At 44.9% G+C, this 16,753-nt stretch overlaps 1 protein-coding gene across 3 annotated transcripts in view; it reads left to right on the plus strand.

Annotated features, from left to right (window-relative positions):
• NGEF (neuronal guanine nucleotide exchange factor) overlaps positions 1-16,753 on the plus strand; it is a 106,603-nt gene that overhangs the window by 74,682 nt on the left and 15,168 nt on the right. For all 3 annotated transcript variants that reach the window (XM_075132266.1, XM_075132268.1, XM_075132267.1), the window contains 5 exons: positions 9,291-9,451; positions 9,678-9,830; positions 12,019-12,148; positions 13,430-13,504; positions 16,104-16,193. In XM_075132266.1, coding sequence (XP_074988367.1) covers positions 9,291-9,451; positions 9,678-9,830; positions 12,019-12,148; positions 13,430-13,504; positions 16,104-16,193 — 609 coding nt within the window. The remainder of the gene's footprint in view (positions 1-9,290; positions 9,452-9,677; positions 9,831-12,018; positions 12,149-13,429; positions 13,505-16,103; positions 16,194-16,753) is intronic.

Raw genomic sequence — 16,753 nt, forward strand, 5'->3', positions numbered from 1 at the left:
CCAGAAGAGAATCTTGCTGCTGGCAACTTCAATAGCAACAATCGAGAACATAGCTTCTCATTACTACTACTACTGATTTACAAGGAGGTAAAGGAGTAATGAAGTACTAATAATAGTACCCTCTTTGGCCTCCCTCCATGCCAGATGATCCTCTTCTGTTGTCAGAGGCAGGAATCATACTTTCTATCATTCCTAGGAAGAATTACTTTGTTTAATATAATTAAAAATGAATTGGAATAAAAGGAATTAAATGGTTGGTCACCAGTCCCAGTGGAGTTTCCTTATTTCGCAGTGTTGATTCTTTGATTCTGTCCTTACTTTAAAACAGAATGACAATTGCAGTACGCAAAACTGGGTCAATAAGGATGCACGAGCACTTTAACTGCACAGACTAGGCTATCTCTGGACATTGTTTTTGTACTGTTAATTTATACGGCTGTGTCAAATAATGTGTTGAGTGGGTTGTTGACTGTACACTCAGGGCTGTCGCAGTGGTGCACACATGAGTGAAAACGTTTATTATGGCTTCCCTGCTCCTGAGACATAGCAGTTGGCACCACCTTTCAGCAGCCCAAGGGGCCACTGTTATAAGCTACTATCTAAAGGCTTTGCACCTCAGGCAGCCTCTCTGGGATACTTTTCCTCTCAGGTCAGTGAAGGGATTTAACTCCTTCATGCTTCAGCCAGGATGGTGTACAGACACCCCTTCAGCAGCACTTACTCCTGGGGGAATTCTGCGCTAAAAAATTTAAAATTCTGCACACAGTATTTTAAAATTCTGCAGAATTCTGTGTATTTTATTTGTCAAAATAACACAATATAATCATGCCATTTTCAATTATTTTGGTAATTTATTTCAAAATACCTGTCAACAAGAATGTCCATAACAATACAGACAACAAAAAAGATTCAGGAAATGTTTTTTGACAAATAGATTCCTTACCAGGCATAATAATACAGAGCTTTGAGTAATAATTCATTTAAACTACTGTACAGAACTGTATTTTCCACACCCCTCAGAAGCAGTGGAAAGGCTTTGGAGAGCCAGGGGTAACAGAGGATCTGAGGGAGAGGGAAGTAATTGCTGGAAGTAATTGTGAGTGAACCAGGAGTGTTGTTGGGTGTGGGTGGGAGAAGTATGGAACAGGTTTTTTAGGGGGTGGAGGGTATTGTTCAGGAGTTGGGGAACCTCCCCCATACAGATGCTGGCTGACCCCAGCCTCTCCCATTCGGTCAGGCATATCTGCCCCTGTTCCCTTGTGTCCCTGCACCCCCACTTGCCCCCCCTTTCCCTCCATTCCCATGTGTTCCTTCACCACTCTCCCCCCGCATGTGTCCCTGGCAGCCCCACCCCACTAACCCAATGTGGCCCTGCACCCCTACTCCCATTCAGCCCCCACCACAGTCTATTCCCTCTCACTAGCCCTTCTCAGTCCCAGTCTATGTGACATCCCCCAGCAGTCCCATGAGCCCAGCTCTGTCTGTCTGCCCTCCCACCCATATCCTGTGCCGCCTCCTCACCTGGCCTCAGGGCAGGGTGTTGTGAAGAGTGCAGTCTCCCTTCCTCCCTATCCACTGCTGACTGCTACTGCCAGTGAGCCGGCTCCCTCTGTTTTGGTGCCACAGCAGCCCCTGGTGGGAGAAAGGCATAACTGTAGCACCTCACTGTATTTTCTGTGAAGAAAAAAAATCTGTGGAGGACATGGATTCTGCATGTGCGCAGTGACGCAGAATTCCCTCAGAACTATCTTATAAGTAAGGCTGCATGTCTGTCATGGAGCTCAGGCAGCCCCTGGGCCAGCCGCATCAGCTACTGCTGAGGCAGTCTCAGGCCACCACATCCCTCCCCTCCTCCCCCCCCAGCAACAGTAGTTTGGGTGTGGGAAAGTGCTCAAGGCTGGGGTGTGGGGCAGTGCTTACCTTGTGGGATCCCTGGAAGCAGTCGGCATGTCCCTGCAGCTCCTAGGCAGAGGGGCAAAGGGGCTCTTCCCGGCCAATGGGAACTGTGAGCCGGTGCTCATGGCAGTGGCAGCGTGCAGAGCCCCCCCCGGCCTTCCCTCCCCGTAGGAGCTGCAGAGACATGCTGGCTGCTTCCGGGAACCTGCACAGAGCCAAGTAGGGAGCCTGCCAGTCCTGCCAACCCTCACCCCCAGCACCAGTGGGGATCCTGGGCCGCACACCGCTGCTGCCCTCCCCCCCCAGCACCTGCGGTGCCCCCTCCCCCAGCCCACACTCCCAGAGCACCCGCGGCCCCCTGGTCCAAGTTTTAGTCAGGGGTATATAGTACAAGTCATGGATAGGTCATGGGCCATGAATTTTTGTTTACTGCCAGTGACCTGTCCATGACTTTTACTAAAAATACCTGTGACTAAAACATAGCGTTACTTATAACACTGGAATGTCTTTTGCAGCAAGTGAAGACTAGACAATGGTTTTTGTTTGAGCGTATGGGGTATCAGCTGTCTTCATTCAAAGCTAGCAGGGTTGATTTAGGTAGGTTTTAAAATAGGACAGATGAGGTAAGACGTTTTGTTCACCCAGCTAACACTTTAAGCAGAGAAGGCTTGAATAAAAGATATGATGGAGTTAGCAATGACCAATAAAAGGAGCAATAGAATTCACTCTTTTTAAAAATACAGAATGTAAGAAATTTGGTTAATAGGTAGGAAAAGTAGGAAGTAGTACTTCATGAAACCAATTATGACCTTGTTCACACTACCAAAATATGGTGGAAGGAGTGAGTTACTGATTAGAATATTAATACAGCTATGACCCTGGATAGGCAAGACATAAAGAGGAAAGAAGGATGAGGTGAATACAAGGTGAGGTGAGATGAAGGATCAGAAGTGAATACAAGAGCAGAAAAATATAAAATAATAACAGGAGGTGTGACTATAAGATAACATGGGCTGAAACATAGGAATGGGAAAAACAAAAGAAATCGTGATGGACATGTGTTGTAGACTACAGGGGTCAGGAGGCAATCAGAAAAAGTAACATGCTATTGGAATAATGATCAGAAATGACTAAATCACCCATGGGTAGCTTTAATTATCCAGACATCTGCTGAGCATTAAGCACAGCAAAACATGAATCATCAAGGGCATTCTTGAACTCAACTCTATGGAAGATATTTTAATGATGCAAAAAATAGAAGAACAAGCCAGAAGAGACATTACTCAGGTTCTCACAGTGAACTGCCCTGGAGGAAGTGACAGAATGTGAATGTAATGGGGGAGGGCTTGGAACAAGTGACCATAAATTTAAATTACTTGAGTGTATTAGTAGTACCAGGGGCGGCAGGTTTGTATGATTTTTAGTGATGCTCAGAACAGGTCCAAGTCCCACCCCCCACACACACGCACCTGCCTTGTAAGCCGATATATATTTCTAAAAATAATGGAAAAATGTGAGAGCTCTGGGGTGGGGCCAGTGATGAGGGACTTGGGGTGTGGGAGTGGCTCAGGCAGAGGGTTGGAGTGCAGGGGTGAGGGCTGTGGGGTGACCCAGGGATGAGGGGTTCATGATGCAGGAGGGGGCTCAGGGCTGGGGCAGAGGGTTAGAGTGCAGGGGGATGAGGGCTTTGGCTGGGGATGAGGGAGGGGCTCAGAGGTGTGGTGGGGCTGGGGATGAGGCGTTTGGGGTGCAGGCAGGCTGCCCCGGGGCTGGGGCCAGAGAGAAGGACTCTCCCCAGCCCTCTCCCCACCGGCAGCAGCAAGCTCTGGGGGAGGGGCCCCCATTTCTCCCCTGGCAGCACACTCACCTTGCACCACTGTCACTGCATGTGATCCTAGGGCCCCTCAAGTCCAGGAAGCGCCCTCGCCTCCCCTGCCATCACATGTGCCCCTTCTTCCCTGCTGCTGCCGCCCTTCACTGTAGCCTCACTGGGGGTGGGGGATGGGGCTGCCCTTTGCCCTGTGTGGGGCAGGAGCGGTGACTGCGGGCGGGGGGCATAGGCGCAGACATCTGCTGGTGCCAGGGGGTTCTCGACTCCCCCGCCCAATGTCCCTGGCCCCGCCCTGTCTCCACTCCTGCCCCGCCCCTGCCCCAAAGGCCCCGCCCCAACTCCGGCCCCACCTCTTCCCTGCTTCCTCCCTTGTGTGCGCCACGTTCCCAGTCCTCTCCCCTCCCTCCCACAGCTTGTTACATCGCGAAATAGCTGTTTTGTGGCGGCAAGCCCTGGGAGTAGAAGCGGGGACATGGCGCACTCAGGGGAGGAGGTGGAGGTGAGGTGAGCTGGGGCAGGGCATGGAGCTTGGCTGCCGGTGGGTGCTCCGGCCCTGGAGCACCCACAGAGTCAGTGCCTATGGCAGGGGGCCCCCTGTGCTGGTGGCGAGTCCCTCCAGAAAAGGGCACCAGCCTAGGAGTGTGAGACCAGTTTCAAGTCCCTGCTCTGCTTGTTTCCGAGTGATCTGGAATAAAAAACTCTGCTCTTAAAGAGTGTGAGAGTCTGTCCATCTCTCTCTCCCTCGCCCCCCCACCCCACCCCACCCCAATTCCATGTTTGTAAACACTTCCAAAAGATTTTGTTTTTATTTCAGTGTGGAACGAAAAAATTAAAAACCTCAAATGTTGCTACAAAGCAAAATTGTTGTCCTCTGGAAAGCTCAAATACTGAGCTAACCTTTCTTCTTCCCGATCTGTTACAGGGGAGTCACTCTTATTCGGTGGAGGTGACCAAATTTGGTTGTTATTTATTGCCTGTTTGATGAGTATAAATTTAGAGCTACTCTAAATCCACAGTATAACTTTCACCAATATCAGATAGAGATGTGCTCAGAAATTAGGGCTAGAATGTGATTTATTTACTAACTAATCTTCTAGTTATTGTTTGTTAAATACCTTATTGTCTCATTTAGGCTTTACACAGTGGGAAAATAAGCTTAACCTTTAGGATTACTTACTTTTTTCCTTTTGCATTTCTTTCCCTTTAGCAACTCCTAACTTCCTCATGGTCTTCACTTTCACTCCCTGTCTCATCCCATTTGCTAGAATGATCAGCAATGACATAGTTAATGCCTCATTTAAAGTGTCATCATTAGTTAACATCCCATGAGATTGATAGGGTAGTGTAGTCCATACTTCTAAGCCATTGGTTCTGGCTGTCTGCAGACTCAGGAAGATAACACTGCATCAGTTTACATTTGGTTTTAAATTTTCTATGGTTATCTTTGCAACTCTGAGGATAGAATCTTTTTTCTTTAAAAAAATATATATTTTTGAGCTATCAAATATTCCATGAAGGCCACATACATACATCAAATGGGATGGATGTTTGAGACCACTGATCTACTAGGTGCCTGGTCAGTGCTTTCCAGAAGAGAGGAGGGAGCCACATCATGCACTAAGCTGCGTCTGCCATTCCTCTTTTCCTGGTCCCAGCTCCATCATGGTCTAGAATTGGATTTGGGGTCTACAACAGTGGAATTGGTATTTTGTTGTTTCAGGAATTCAGAAGACAGGTTTGACTTCAAAGAAGTGACTCAGAGGGAAATTCCTAACATATACCCGTATGAATCCTTATGGAGGTTTGCCTCATTCAGAGAAGGCTCCAGCAAAGGCACAGCCCTCAACCTGAATAATTCTATTGTGGGTCCCAGTTATTTGTTTGGCACAGCTCACTTCTTGTACATGACTGAGTAAACTTACAGCACTAAACTACAATAGACATCTGAAGGGTTCCCTATCACTGTAGTATTTGAACACCTAATAGGCAATGAGTTAATTGTTGCAACACCCCGCAGAGGTAGTGGTGTTTTCCCGAGTTTGCAGATGGGGAAACAAGCCACATAGACATTAAGTGAATTGCTCAAGTGAATTAGCACAAAAGAAGAGTGATGAAGTTGCAAATAGATTCCAGATCTCCTGAGTCTCAGTCCAATCTCTTAATTGTAAGGCTCACCATCGCTTAAGTCCCAACACGAAGCATCTGAAAAGCTGCTTATGGCGAGCACTGCAGGTATGAAGTCAAGATGTATGTGAAAGGGACACACACTCCCAACTACCAGAACTGTTCCTGTGAGCTGCGAAAGCAAATCTGTCTTGTGCGAGGATGTGCAGCCTTCCATCTGCAAACCTACTTGGTCTACTGCTCCTGGGGATTGGTTCAGAGGCCAGTAAACCCAAAAATGGTCAAGCAGGCGTCTGAAAAGTAACATGCTGGAACTTTTTGACTCAGTTCTGCTGATAGGCCTGAAGTGGGCCAGACAGTTTGGTATTTGGATCCTCTGGATCTGGTAAAAGAGCCAATCCTTGCTTCTGCCACCCCATCTGGATCATCTGCTGCAACAGAATCAGATACAATCACACAGGTGTCAAGTCTTTGCAATTAGTAGCTTGGGTCGCTCTTCCATGACTTTTAGAGACAGTTTTTTTCAGGAAAAGTCAAAAAAGTTATGTGGGAGAGTTTAGAACTGGCTAGAAAATCTTTGTCAGTTGAACAGGAGAGATTTTCTTGAGGCTCCTTCCCTGTAGCTGAGCAGATCAGTGATGTGAGATCTTGGGGAATTGTGGCATCCAGGAAGTTCTGGGGCTTACGAATGCATAGGGACTTCACGTGGGGAGGCTCTTGGCTCGTGAGATGCTCCACTTTTTGGGACAAGGCATCAGCTGTCTCGTTCTGGGCTCCTGGGTGGTATGTGAGGGTGAAATTGAAGTGTGTGAAGAACAGGACCCAGCGAAGCTGCCTCTAGTTCAACACTCTGACTCAGCAGAGTTGCTCCAATATTTTATGATCTATGTATTCCTTTACTGGGTATGGTGCACCCTCCAGATAGTGGTGCCATTCTTCAAAAGGCTGATTTGATGGCTAGAAGCTCTTTATCCAGAATTCCGTAGTTCTGTTCGACCACAGTTAGCTTCCATGAATAGTAGGCTCAAGGGTGGAGGTGCTGTTGGGGACTATGTCTTTGGGAGAGAGTGGCCCTAATTGCCACATTGGAGGCATCGGTCGCAACAACAAAGGGTGTGCTGGGTCGGGATGGACCAGGATTGGGACTGGTAGAGGTTGTCTTTAGCAGGTTGAATGCTTGTTGGGCCTCCAGAGACCAAGTGAAGGTGGTGTCCTTGCAGAGAAGTGCTGTCAATGGAGCTGTTTGGCCTGAAACCCCAGAGATAAAGCACCTATAAAAGTTAGTGAACCCCTGGAAGCGTTGTAGCTCCTTGAAGTTTTTGGAGGGCACCAAGGTTAGTTCTGCCTCCACTTTCTGGAGGTTCATTTGGAGGCCATTGGGGGACAGGAAGAGGCCAGACCCTGCCCCTGCTGAAGTTTGCAGAGGGCCACCTCTGCCAAGCGGGCCTGGTGGGGATTGTCAAATATGGTGGAAATTTCTTGGAGGAAGGCATCCCAGTTTGATAGCATTGGGCTCGCTCATTTGAGTAGGGGTGAGGCCCAAGCCAATGCATCTCACGTCAGGAGACAAATAATGAGTCCTACTTTCACTTGGTCATTTGCTTAGGACTGGGGGTGGAGCAGAAACAGCAGCAGCATTGGTAAAAGCATCCCAGTCCCCATTGAAAAGTTCTGGGAGGGAGACTGGGTCCGGATACAGCCACAGTGCATGTCCATCGTGTGGCGTTTTCATCCTGCAGCTGGGCCACCTGCTCTTGTAGCATCTGGTTGCCTGCAGAGTGCTGTGCCAGCTTGGCCCGCAGTGCCATGTTTTCCTCATGGAGCTGGGTGGACTGCCTGCACAGAGCTTGGTTCTCTGTTGTGAGCTGTAGTAATTGGGCTGAGAGTAGCAGAGAAGTTCGTAATCGGGTCCAGGCCAGGGTCCATACCAAGGGCCAGAGTCCGAATGAGGTTTCATGGTTCAAGTCAAGAGGAGAAGTTCAAATCAAGCAGAGGTCAAGTCAGGAATTCAAGGGCAAGGAGCAGGAATGGTCATGGTAGCTACAGAAGATCTGGGCTGTTGCCTGAATACTTCCTGGAATGCACATTGGCTCCCCACCCTATATAAACTCAATCAGGAGCCATGGGGCTGCTGTTTGTCAAACCCTTGAGGCGAGGCTTCCCAGAGTGTGTGTCCACAGTGGGTCATGGGAAGTGGAGTGCAGATTGGTTACAGCAGCAGCTGAATGATGGCCTGGAGCTGTCAGCTGCCTGGTAGCTCTATAGGACTGGGTTCTAGACCCATGGGGCCTTATTTGAAGAGCAATTCTGCAGTCATTGTTTAGCAGATACCTTCTTCAGTACCACCTCCTTGGAGGTCCTCATTGCTTGCCAGTCTCCCAAGAGGGGATCTGTATTGAACCTAGTAAAAAGAGAAAAGTTATTGACCCGTAACTTGAGTTCATCAAGTAGATCATCAGTATTGTTTCCCATCCTCCATCTTCAGAGTTTGTAAGACTGTGAGGAAGTGGAAGGAACTGAAAGTGTGCCAGAGCTCTGCCTCATTATATAGTCTTGCATGGAGTGTTCCATGACTTGAGGCAGGGTCTTTCCCTCCCCTTCCCCCCAAACAATCAAAGCTTTCTAGTCCAGTGGCTCTCAACCTTTCATGACTACTGTACCCCTTTCAGGAGTCTGCTTTGTCTTAGATACCTCAAGTTTCACCTCCATTAAAAACTCCTTGCTTACAAAATTAGACATAAAAATACAAGTGTCACAGCATATTAGTACTGAAAAATTGCTTAATTTCTAATTTTTACCATATTATAAAATAAATCAATTGGAATATAAATATTGTAGCCCTAGAAGACCTCTGTGTACCCCCAGGGTACGCGTACCCCTGTCTGAGAACCACTGGTATAGAGGAGTTCAGGCTCGTATGGTATGCACAGGCATATTCTAAGAGTGTGGATCTGTATATTCTTAAGGAACTCCAGTTATAGGTGAGTAATTTGTTTTTGATGCTATATTGCTTTTCTACAACTATGGTACAGTAGGTTGGCTCTGCAATGCAGTGTACACAGCAGTACAGCTTTGTTTTGACAGTAAATTAATCATGCAGGACTCAGAAGAAGAGGCAGAGGCAGAAGTTGTGTGCCATACCAAGATACCATTTCAGAGTCACTTTCCTAGCCATAATCATATATAGTACATAAGGGGATGCTACTGTTGAACAATTTGAGCTTTCATTGCATTTTGGAGCCAAACTGACTGATTCAGGAATGGATGGTTAACCGTACAGGGCTGTGACAGTAGCATGCAGTATGAATGCTTTCATTATCACTAAGCAATCCTATGAGCTTTCAGAGTGTCTCTTTACAGGTAGAGTGCACAATGAATGGTATGAACTCTCAACCTATTATTATGTTGTTGGTGTTTCTTTTTTGGGATTTTCCTCAAGGCCATGTTTGAACTGGTCACTTCTGAAGCCTCATACTACAAGAGTCTGAATCTGCTGGTGTCTCACTTCATGGAGAATGAACGTCTGAAAAAGATCTTACATCCATCCGAGGCTCACATCCTCTTCTCCAACGTCCTGGATGTCATGGCTGTCAGTGAACGGTAAGACAACTGCTATCAGCCTTTTGGCTCTGCTGAGTTGGGAACAGTGTCTTGCTACTAGCTCAGATGACTTCTGTGCTGGAGGGATAGAGGAGCTGGCTGGGTGAAGACTTAACCACTTTTAAAGAGTCTGCAGTGGTACTAATTGGTTTCCCCTCCAAATGGTTTGGGTCCGAGACTTTAATTACAGGTCATGATTAATATGAATTCTGGGTTTCTCATCTAGTTTCCTCTTGGACCTTGAGCAACGGGTGGAAGAAAACATTGTGATATCAGATGTGTGCGACATTGTCTACCAGCACACAGTTAATCACTTCTCGGTATACGTAACCTACGTCTCCAACCAGACCTACCAGGAGAGAGCTTACAAGCAACTTCTGTGAGTGCTATTATCTGACCTTGAATTATTTGCAAAAAATCCAACAACCAAATTGTATAGTCAAGATGACAGCGTTTTATTTTTAACTTGGCATTTGCAGGGGATTGGTAAACAGGTTTGGAAAACATAAGTTCTACCCTTTCCCTGAACTGGAGCTGAATCTATTTAAACAAAACATACAAATAGTTTAAATTTATTTGAAGGATCAGATGACAAGGTTTAAAACTAGCATCCCAAATACATTCAGAGTTGTCATTTACAAAGTGCAAAGAATGTACAGTGTATACAACAGAGCACAAAGCTGTAAAATCTGCATGAGTGTGAAGAGCAGGTAGAGGCAAAAGTTATGAAGATAAAGATAGCTGTATGATTTCAGCTTTGTGATCCTGAGTCTAGTTCAGCTGTCTTGAGATTCTCAGAAAGGCATGTGCCCTATGGATAGCTGATAAATTCTCTTCTTGAAAACTATAAAGCCACTTTCCCCATCTTGCCCTGGTCTTACACTATGTGTAGGTCACCTGCATCAGAGCATTTTGTCCTAAGTGTTCACTCAAGTATATTCAAATCCAGCAAATTTCTGTTAGCCAGCTGGGAATTTTCTTTTACCAGATCAAAATAAGGAGACCCTAGCAATTTGTCTTTGAGCAAATGAATTCATTTCTCCTTAGTAATAATGCCCTGGATTTTTTTCAAGCCAACCAGGTACAGATTTTGCCCTGTACATTTCCACATTTTAGCAACAATCATTTTAGCTAGATTCAGATGAGTATGGAAGAGTACTGCCCCTTTCCTTTCTCTGCTCTCCAGCTCCCTCTCTTAGACCCCAAAAGAAGACACTATAGACCTACCAGATCCTCTGCTACAAGGGAACTCTCTGCTGATTTGGTATACTGCTCTTTTCAAATGTCATGCACCCCTGTGTTTCCTGGGACAGAGGTGAGCAGTGCCTTGTGGGGCACCAGTAACACAAAGAAGTCTCAGAATATGAACAATTTGACGAGAGCAGCTGGCTGAGCCCAGAAGATAAATAGAAGATTGGCTGGATTATGTGATATCACTAAAGGGGCCTGTTTGGATCTGGTGTGGTTTCTGGAGAAGGAGTTTGAAGTGCAGAGTCTTTTGGGTCTGGGAAAGAATGATCAGTTTAAAAAACGGGATGATTTAGTCAAACTTTAAGCAAGCAGGAAAACTTTGCAGTGCTTATCTGCTGCTGTATGTTGTAATTTCTCCCTACATTTCGTTCTACACTCTCTCAGGCACACAATTATAGCCTATCTTGGATTTGATCATTCAAGCAGTCATGCAAACGTAAGAATACCTGCCTGCCTTATGAATAATTCTTTTGTTTAACTTTTGTTAAACTTCTACTGGGCATTTCCAAGTACATGCATTAAAGACCGATTTCAAACAAAATTAATAGTATCCTGACATCTGTGCTGTTTTTGTCAGCTAGGACTCCAGTAGCGTAAGCTTCCTCATAGCAAGTTCTTGCAAGTGTCAGGAAACATCAGTTAGAGGGAGCTTTCTTAGAGTAATGTTTTGTTTATACCAGTTGGGACTTGTGAGCTTTCTGACTGCAGCACTGTATTCATATTGGCAATACTTCCACCACTGTGAACTTCAAATGGCAGAACCCTGGCAATGCCCCAGGTGGAACTCCAGCAGTACAAACTGCTTCGCTGCAGTGCCAGATGAGAAGCCTGATAAGATTTTTCATCCTGTCAATAACAGCTAAGACTATCTAAGCTTGAGTTGCTTTATGGCATGGCTTGTTCCTATGACTGTGTGGATTTTACCTTGCCACAATGATTCAACTGTGTAAAAATGTATAATTATGCTTCTGATTCATCTACTTGGACACACACCCCATTCACGCACTCCTACACACTCAGCATCTGCTGCTAAATCTATATGTGCTACACATGTGAACCCACTACAGTGACTTGTACATTGTCTATTTTTCCATCTCCTAATGCTATAAATAAACCCAAATTTAAACCAAAATACACCTAGAAGTGTTCAGTGAATTTATTTTCCCCTTTGTTGAAGAGAGGGCCAAGCAGATGCTGTCTCTGGGAAAGGGAGTAGTATGGAAAGCAGCACCACACACAGACATGCCCATTACAAACACAGGTCTGATACACAAGGAAGTGAGCAAAGCAGTCTCAATCTGTCTGTCTATTCTCAGCCAAGACAAGACAGCTTTCCGGGAGGTGATATCACAGTTGGAGATGGATCCCATGTGCAAAGGCCTGCCCTTCTCATCCTTTTTGATTTTGCCATTTCAGAGGATCACTCGCCTCAAGCTACTGGTGCAGGTACAGCTCCTCTCTGCTCTGTCTTCTGACAGTCCCCCATGCTCCCTCCAAGACTCCCCTAGCTAGCTGTCATGGAGTGTCAGCCTTTTCATGTTCTCACATACACCGATTCAGACACACACTCTCTCCCCCCCCCCACACACACACAGCTTCCCATGTCTTACCCAGAGTCAGTATTAAAACTAGGAGAAGCAGCATGGCATCAGGTACTGGAGGAGGGGAGAGGAGGGAAATGAGGTGGCAGTAGTTCAGGAAAGTGGTGCCATGCAGAGCCAGGCATGAGGAGGGGCAATGCTGGTTCAGGAGAGGAGGAAGCATAGGCCTGCTGGATGAAAGGGCAGGAAGGCAGAGTGATGTAGTCAGAGGAGCGTGCACATGTATGGTTATGGTGCAGAATAGACAGATTCATGTATAATCAGGGTTGGTGCAGAGTCAGGTCTATGGGACACAGGAAGTGGGAGGACAAGAGCTGAAGGGATTAATGGAGAAAAGCCACTTAAGACTCAACTCAGTATTTTCTTCTAGAGGAAACTGCCCTGAAATTACTAAATAGCCAAGGACCCTCTTCCCAAAATAAAAGTGATGCAACAGTCCCCTTCCTCTCTCTCACATACATCTGAAACCTCTGCACAGCAGCGTCCCCCTACCCTAAGAGTCAGGCAATTATTTGTGAGCACCAAATGTCTCTTCACAATGTTTTGCTGGTGCTTCCCCAGTACTAACCTGAAGAGATCACCTTGTCCTGGGCTGAGTGTGTGTATATGTGTTTGTGACAATATAGTGCTTGAGAGGAGTTGTAGTGATGACCAGCCTTGGAAATCTCTATCCACAGAACAAGTCCAACAGTGGTTGTCATCCCCTCACTGCCTTCCAGTGTACCTCAACCCTGCCCTGGAGGGCTCCCTTCTAATGATGAGAAGATAGTTCAGTCTCAGTGACATGCTGTCTACTGAGATTACCAACAGCGTTACCAATTGTTGCCAGGTCGAGTGGCTTTTAGTAAAATATGCGTTTGTCCACTAGCTACTGGTCTGAGACCATGGCACTCATTTTACATAGGTTTATTCAATACCCATTTGATGGAAACAGCTTTCAGTTACTGCCAATGTGGGATTAGATCTGACTCAGTGACCTAATTGGGAAAGACTTCATATTCCATTACCTATCCAATATTTATTACTGTTGTTAGTCAAATTTGGCCAAAAGGATGGTAGTGTCTGAAAAATGTTGTGTGCTATCAAGCAGGGAGAGAAATTAACTTCACCTTTGCTTCCTGTGCAGAATATTCTTAAGAAAGTGGAAGAGAAATCCGAGAAGGAAACCACTGCCCTTGAAGCACACAAAGAGCTGGAAACAGTAAGTCTGGTGGCAAATTTCAGAAGATTGAGAATTAGCCAGCATCCTCAGTGTCTTTAAAAAGGTATTGGGCCATATGCATTCCTGGTGCAATTCCACTGATCTCAGTGGAGTTACGACAGAGATCCATTTGTTTCAGTGTAATTATTTCCCCTTATTCTCCCCTGAGGGCAGACCATGCTAGCAAATAATAGACAGAGGAATTGCTCTTATTAACAGACTGTGTATTTGCTCTGTAGGAGATTCTAGAGAGAAGAGTTGCCCCCATGTCTGAGAGATTATGAATTGTTTTTGTAGGTATTTGAAGGTGATGGAGTTCATGGGGAGATTGATTTAATTAGCTGCAGCCAGTAGTGGACTGTATGGGGGTTGGATTTCATCCTGTGGTGCAACTTACTTTTCTGACCTAGAACAGTAGTTTCTTTAATGAGGTGCTTTCTATGAGTGTTTAAGATTGTGTGTAGTCCGGTTCCCAAGAGGCCTATAGGGAGGTGTGATAGAGAGGGGAAATTCAATTATGTTAGTTATTTCCAGCACACTACCTGCCAGAGTACACATTTTGGGGTAGTCTCAGAACATGGAGAAGGCCTTGTGGTGTCTTCCACCTGGGATATTCTGATGGTGGGTCATGGTCCTCTTACTTTGTCTATATAGGGCAGTATATGTGAGCTCTGCCAAATACTCTGTCTATATGCAGCTCTGTTTGCTGGGGATACAATTTTCCAGGTCTTTGAGACATTTGAGAGGTGCCACTCCCTTCTTTATTCTATTATTGTTTAACAGTGCAATTAATCATGCAAATAATCGCAGTTAATTTTTTTAATCATGCAATTAATCATGATTAATTTTTTTAATTGCTTGACAGCCCTGGTAAAAACCAACAAGAAAAGCCTGTGTAAGGCTTTCAGATTTGGCCTGGAATGGTCCAGGAAGCATACTGGTTGAAAATCATTCAAGATAAATCAAAGGCAAAGATCTCTAAAACTGACACTGATGTACTGGAATACTTCATATGACTATATTTTTGCATGCTGCCTTCCAATGAGTGCGATGGCCAGTTGTTTTTAGATCACACCTTGAGGCTGTTGCTCAGAAGTCTGAGGAGGCCTGCTACTGTAGTTGGCCACAAGGATGGCTAAGTTTACCTTGAAAACAGATGATCGTTGCTGTACTTGTCTGTCAATGACTGCCTGGCTTGGTCCATTTTAAAGAGCACGATGGCTCACTTGTACATTTTTAAGTTGGGGTGTAAGGCTAAACCTCATTTATCTGTAATTAGTATATATTGTTATGACAGAGCTCACCAGGTGGCGTTGTTTATATGTAATCTTACAAGTTCTTTTTCTTAGCATGTGAGCAAGTTTTTAGTTGTTGATTTTCTGATGAATTTTCTGTGGGGGAGCTGTGACAAGCTACAAGAGAGTTTGCTCTCCACCTTAATCTCTCTATTCTTGAAATAGACTTGCTCCTGGTGAACTGGGTACTGGTGTTTGGGCTGAGATCCCCAAAAGAGGTTATTGCCTGCAAGCTGTTTTGTGACCACATCAATTCTAGTGTAAACAAACAAGTTGCTCTAAGAATATACAGACTTCTGCGTTACTGATTTCTCTTCCAACGGGGAGTTTCAGCCTCCCCCCTCCCCCATACACACCTGCTATTTCTTGACAGAGGGCTGACAATATCTTGTTGAAATTAATATTTGCCTTCCTTCTCCTCCATATGAAGCTGGTACTGCATGTGTACTTTCTGGATTGAATGTACAGGAAGAAGAGAGGTGATTTGTAGCATTGTAGGATTTGGGGAAATATAGTTTGATTATAGCTTTTGTACCTCCTAAAGACCAGAATATTGGCATAACAATGGAGTCAATATCTGAATATAGTTTAGATAGGTGCCATATGACCCCTAAATATAAATCCTTCCTAATATTATATCGTTTTTGTTAATCTTTAAGTGAATTTTTAATGATGGTGAAAAGAACTAACTTGACAGCACCAAAGTTGGATCAGTATTTATTAGTTAGTTCAGTTACAGTCAATTTACACCAAAAATTCTCTTAGTGTCAAGTATTGCTATAGAATCTGCATACAAGATGATCCTTTTCTATGTATGTATCATTTGTTGTCTAATTCCCACAACCAATGGACATTCAGCTAAGAACAGAGATTTCTACAAAAAAAGCTCTATGTTAACTGCACTTCTCAGCATTATGCATTTAAAGAAACCTATATAGAGGAGGAATTTTATCATAGTCTTTTGTATTCTTTTAAGGCCCAGTCCAACTCCCATTGAGCTCAATGGAAAAACTTTCACTATGAAAGCTGGATTGGGTCTTTAATGTTACTTTTTCACTTTTGTAATATGTAAAAATTTTGTTGTTCTACATGAAAGTTTTCTGAAATTAAAAAACCCTGCTAACGAGATGGCCAGTTAATATCTCCTTTTCTCCATTATTATAATGCCTACACTGTGGTGCTCACCTACATAGAAAGAACATGTTATACACCAACACTTGCTAAGCAACCCATGGGAGGAGAGTACTGCAGCATGGAGAAGACCTCAATTATAATCAGACTTTTGGATTGTTCTCTTTTCCCAGGTGGTGAAGGCATGTAATGAAGGTGTCCGGAAAATGAGCCGAACAGAGCAGATGATTAGCATCCAGAAGAAATTAGAGTTTAAGATCAAGGTATAAGTACAGACTGATAACCCCTGCAGAGATAGAACAGATATCATCTGGGTATTGCAGACACCCAAAATATTAGGAACATAGTGACCAATTGTGAACATTCTGGTTTGTGACTTGCCCAGCATCACATAATGGCTCTGTGGCAGAGGCAGGGATAGAATCCAGGTCTCCAGTGCAGCATTCCACTGTCTTAACCATGAGACCATCTACTCTCTCCTGCTGTCCCCTGCCTCATCCACTACACACTTTCCAAGTTCTGCAACAAATGAGGCAGGGGTCCTACAGACAACAGGCTCATTTGCTACACAACCCTAAGGCAGGTCGATCCTGTGCACTGACTAAGGCAGGGGTCCTGTGCAAAAAGTAGTATGTGATCATGTAATTAAAGACTGTATCATAATGCATACACATATAGGGAATGAATCAGAGTTGCACAGGCAACCTTAATTCTGGCATTTTCTGACTATTTAGCGTTTCACTTTGTAACCATAGTGTCTTTTAATGTAATTTTTTTGGATGTAATGTCTTAAATCTTTTTTTAAAAAATACCAAAAGGGAAA

The sequence above is a fragment of the Caretta caretta genome, chromosome 9 (assembly GCF_965140235.1).
Source record: "Caretta caretta isolate rCarCar2 chromosome 9, rCarCar1.hap1, whole genome shotgun sequence".
Lineage (NCBI taxonomy): Eukaryota > Metazoa > Chordata > Testudines > Cheloniidae > Caretta > Caretta caretta.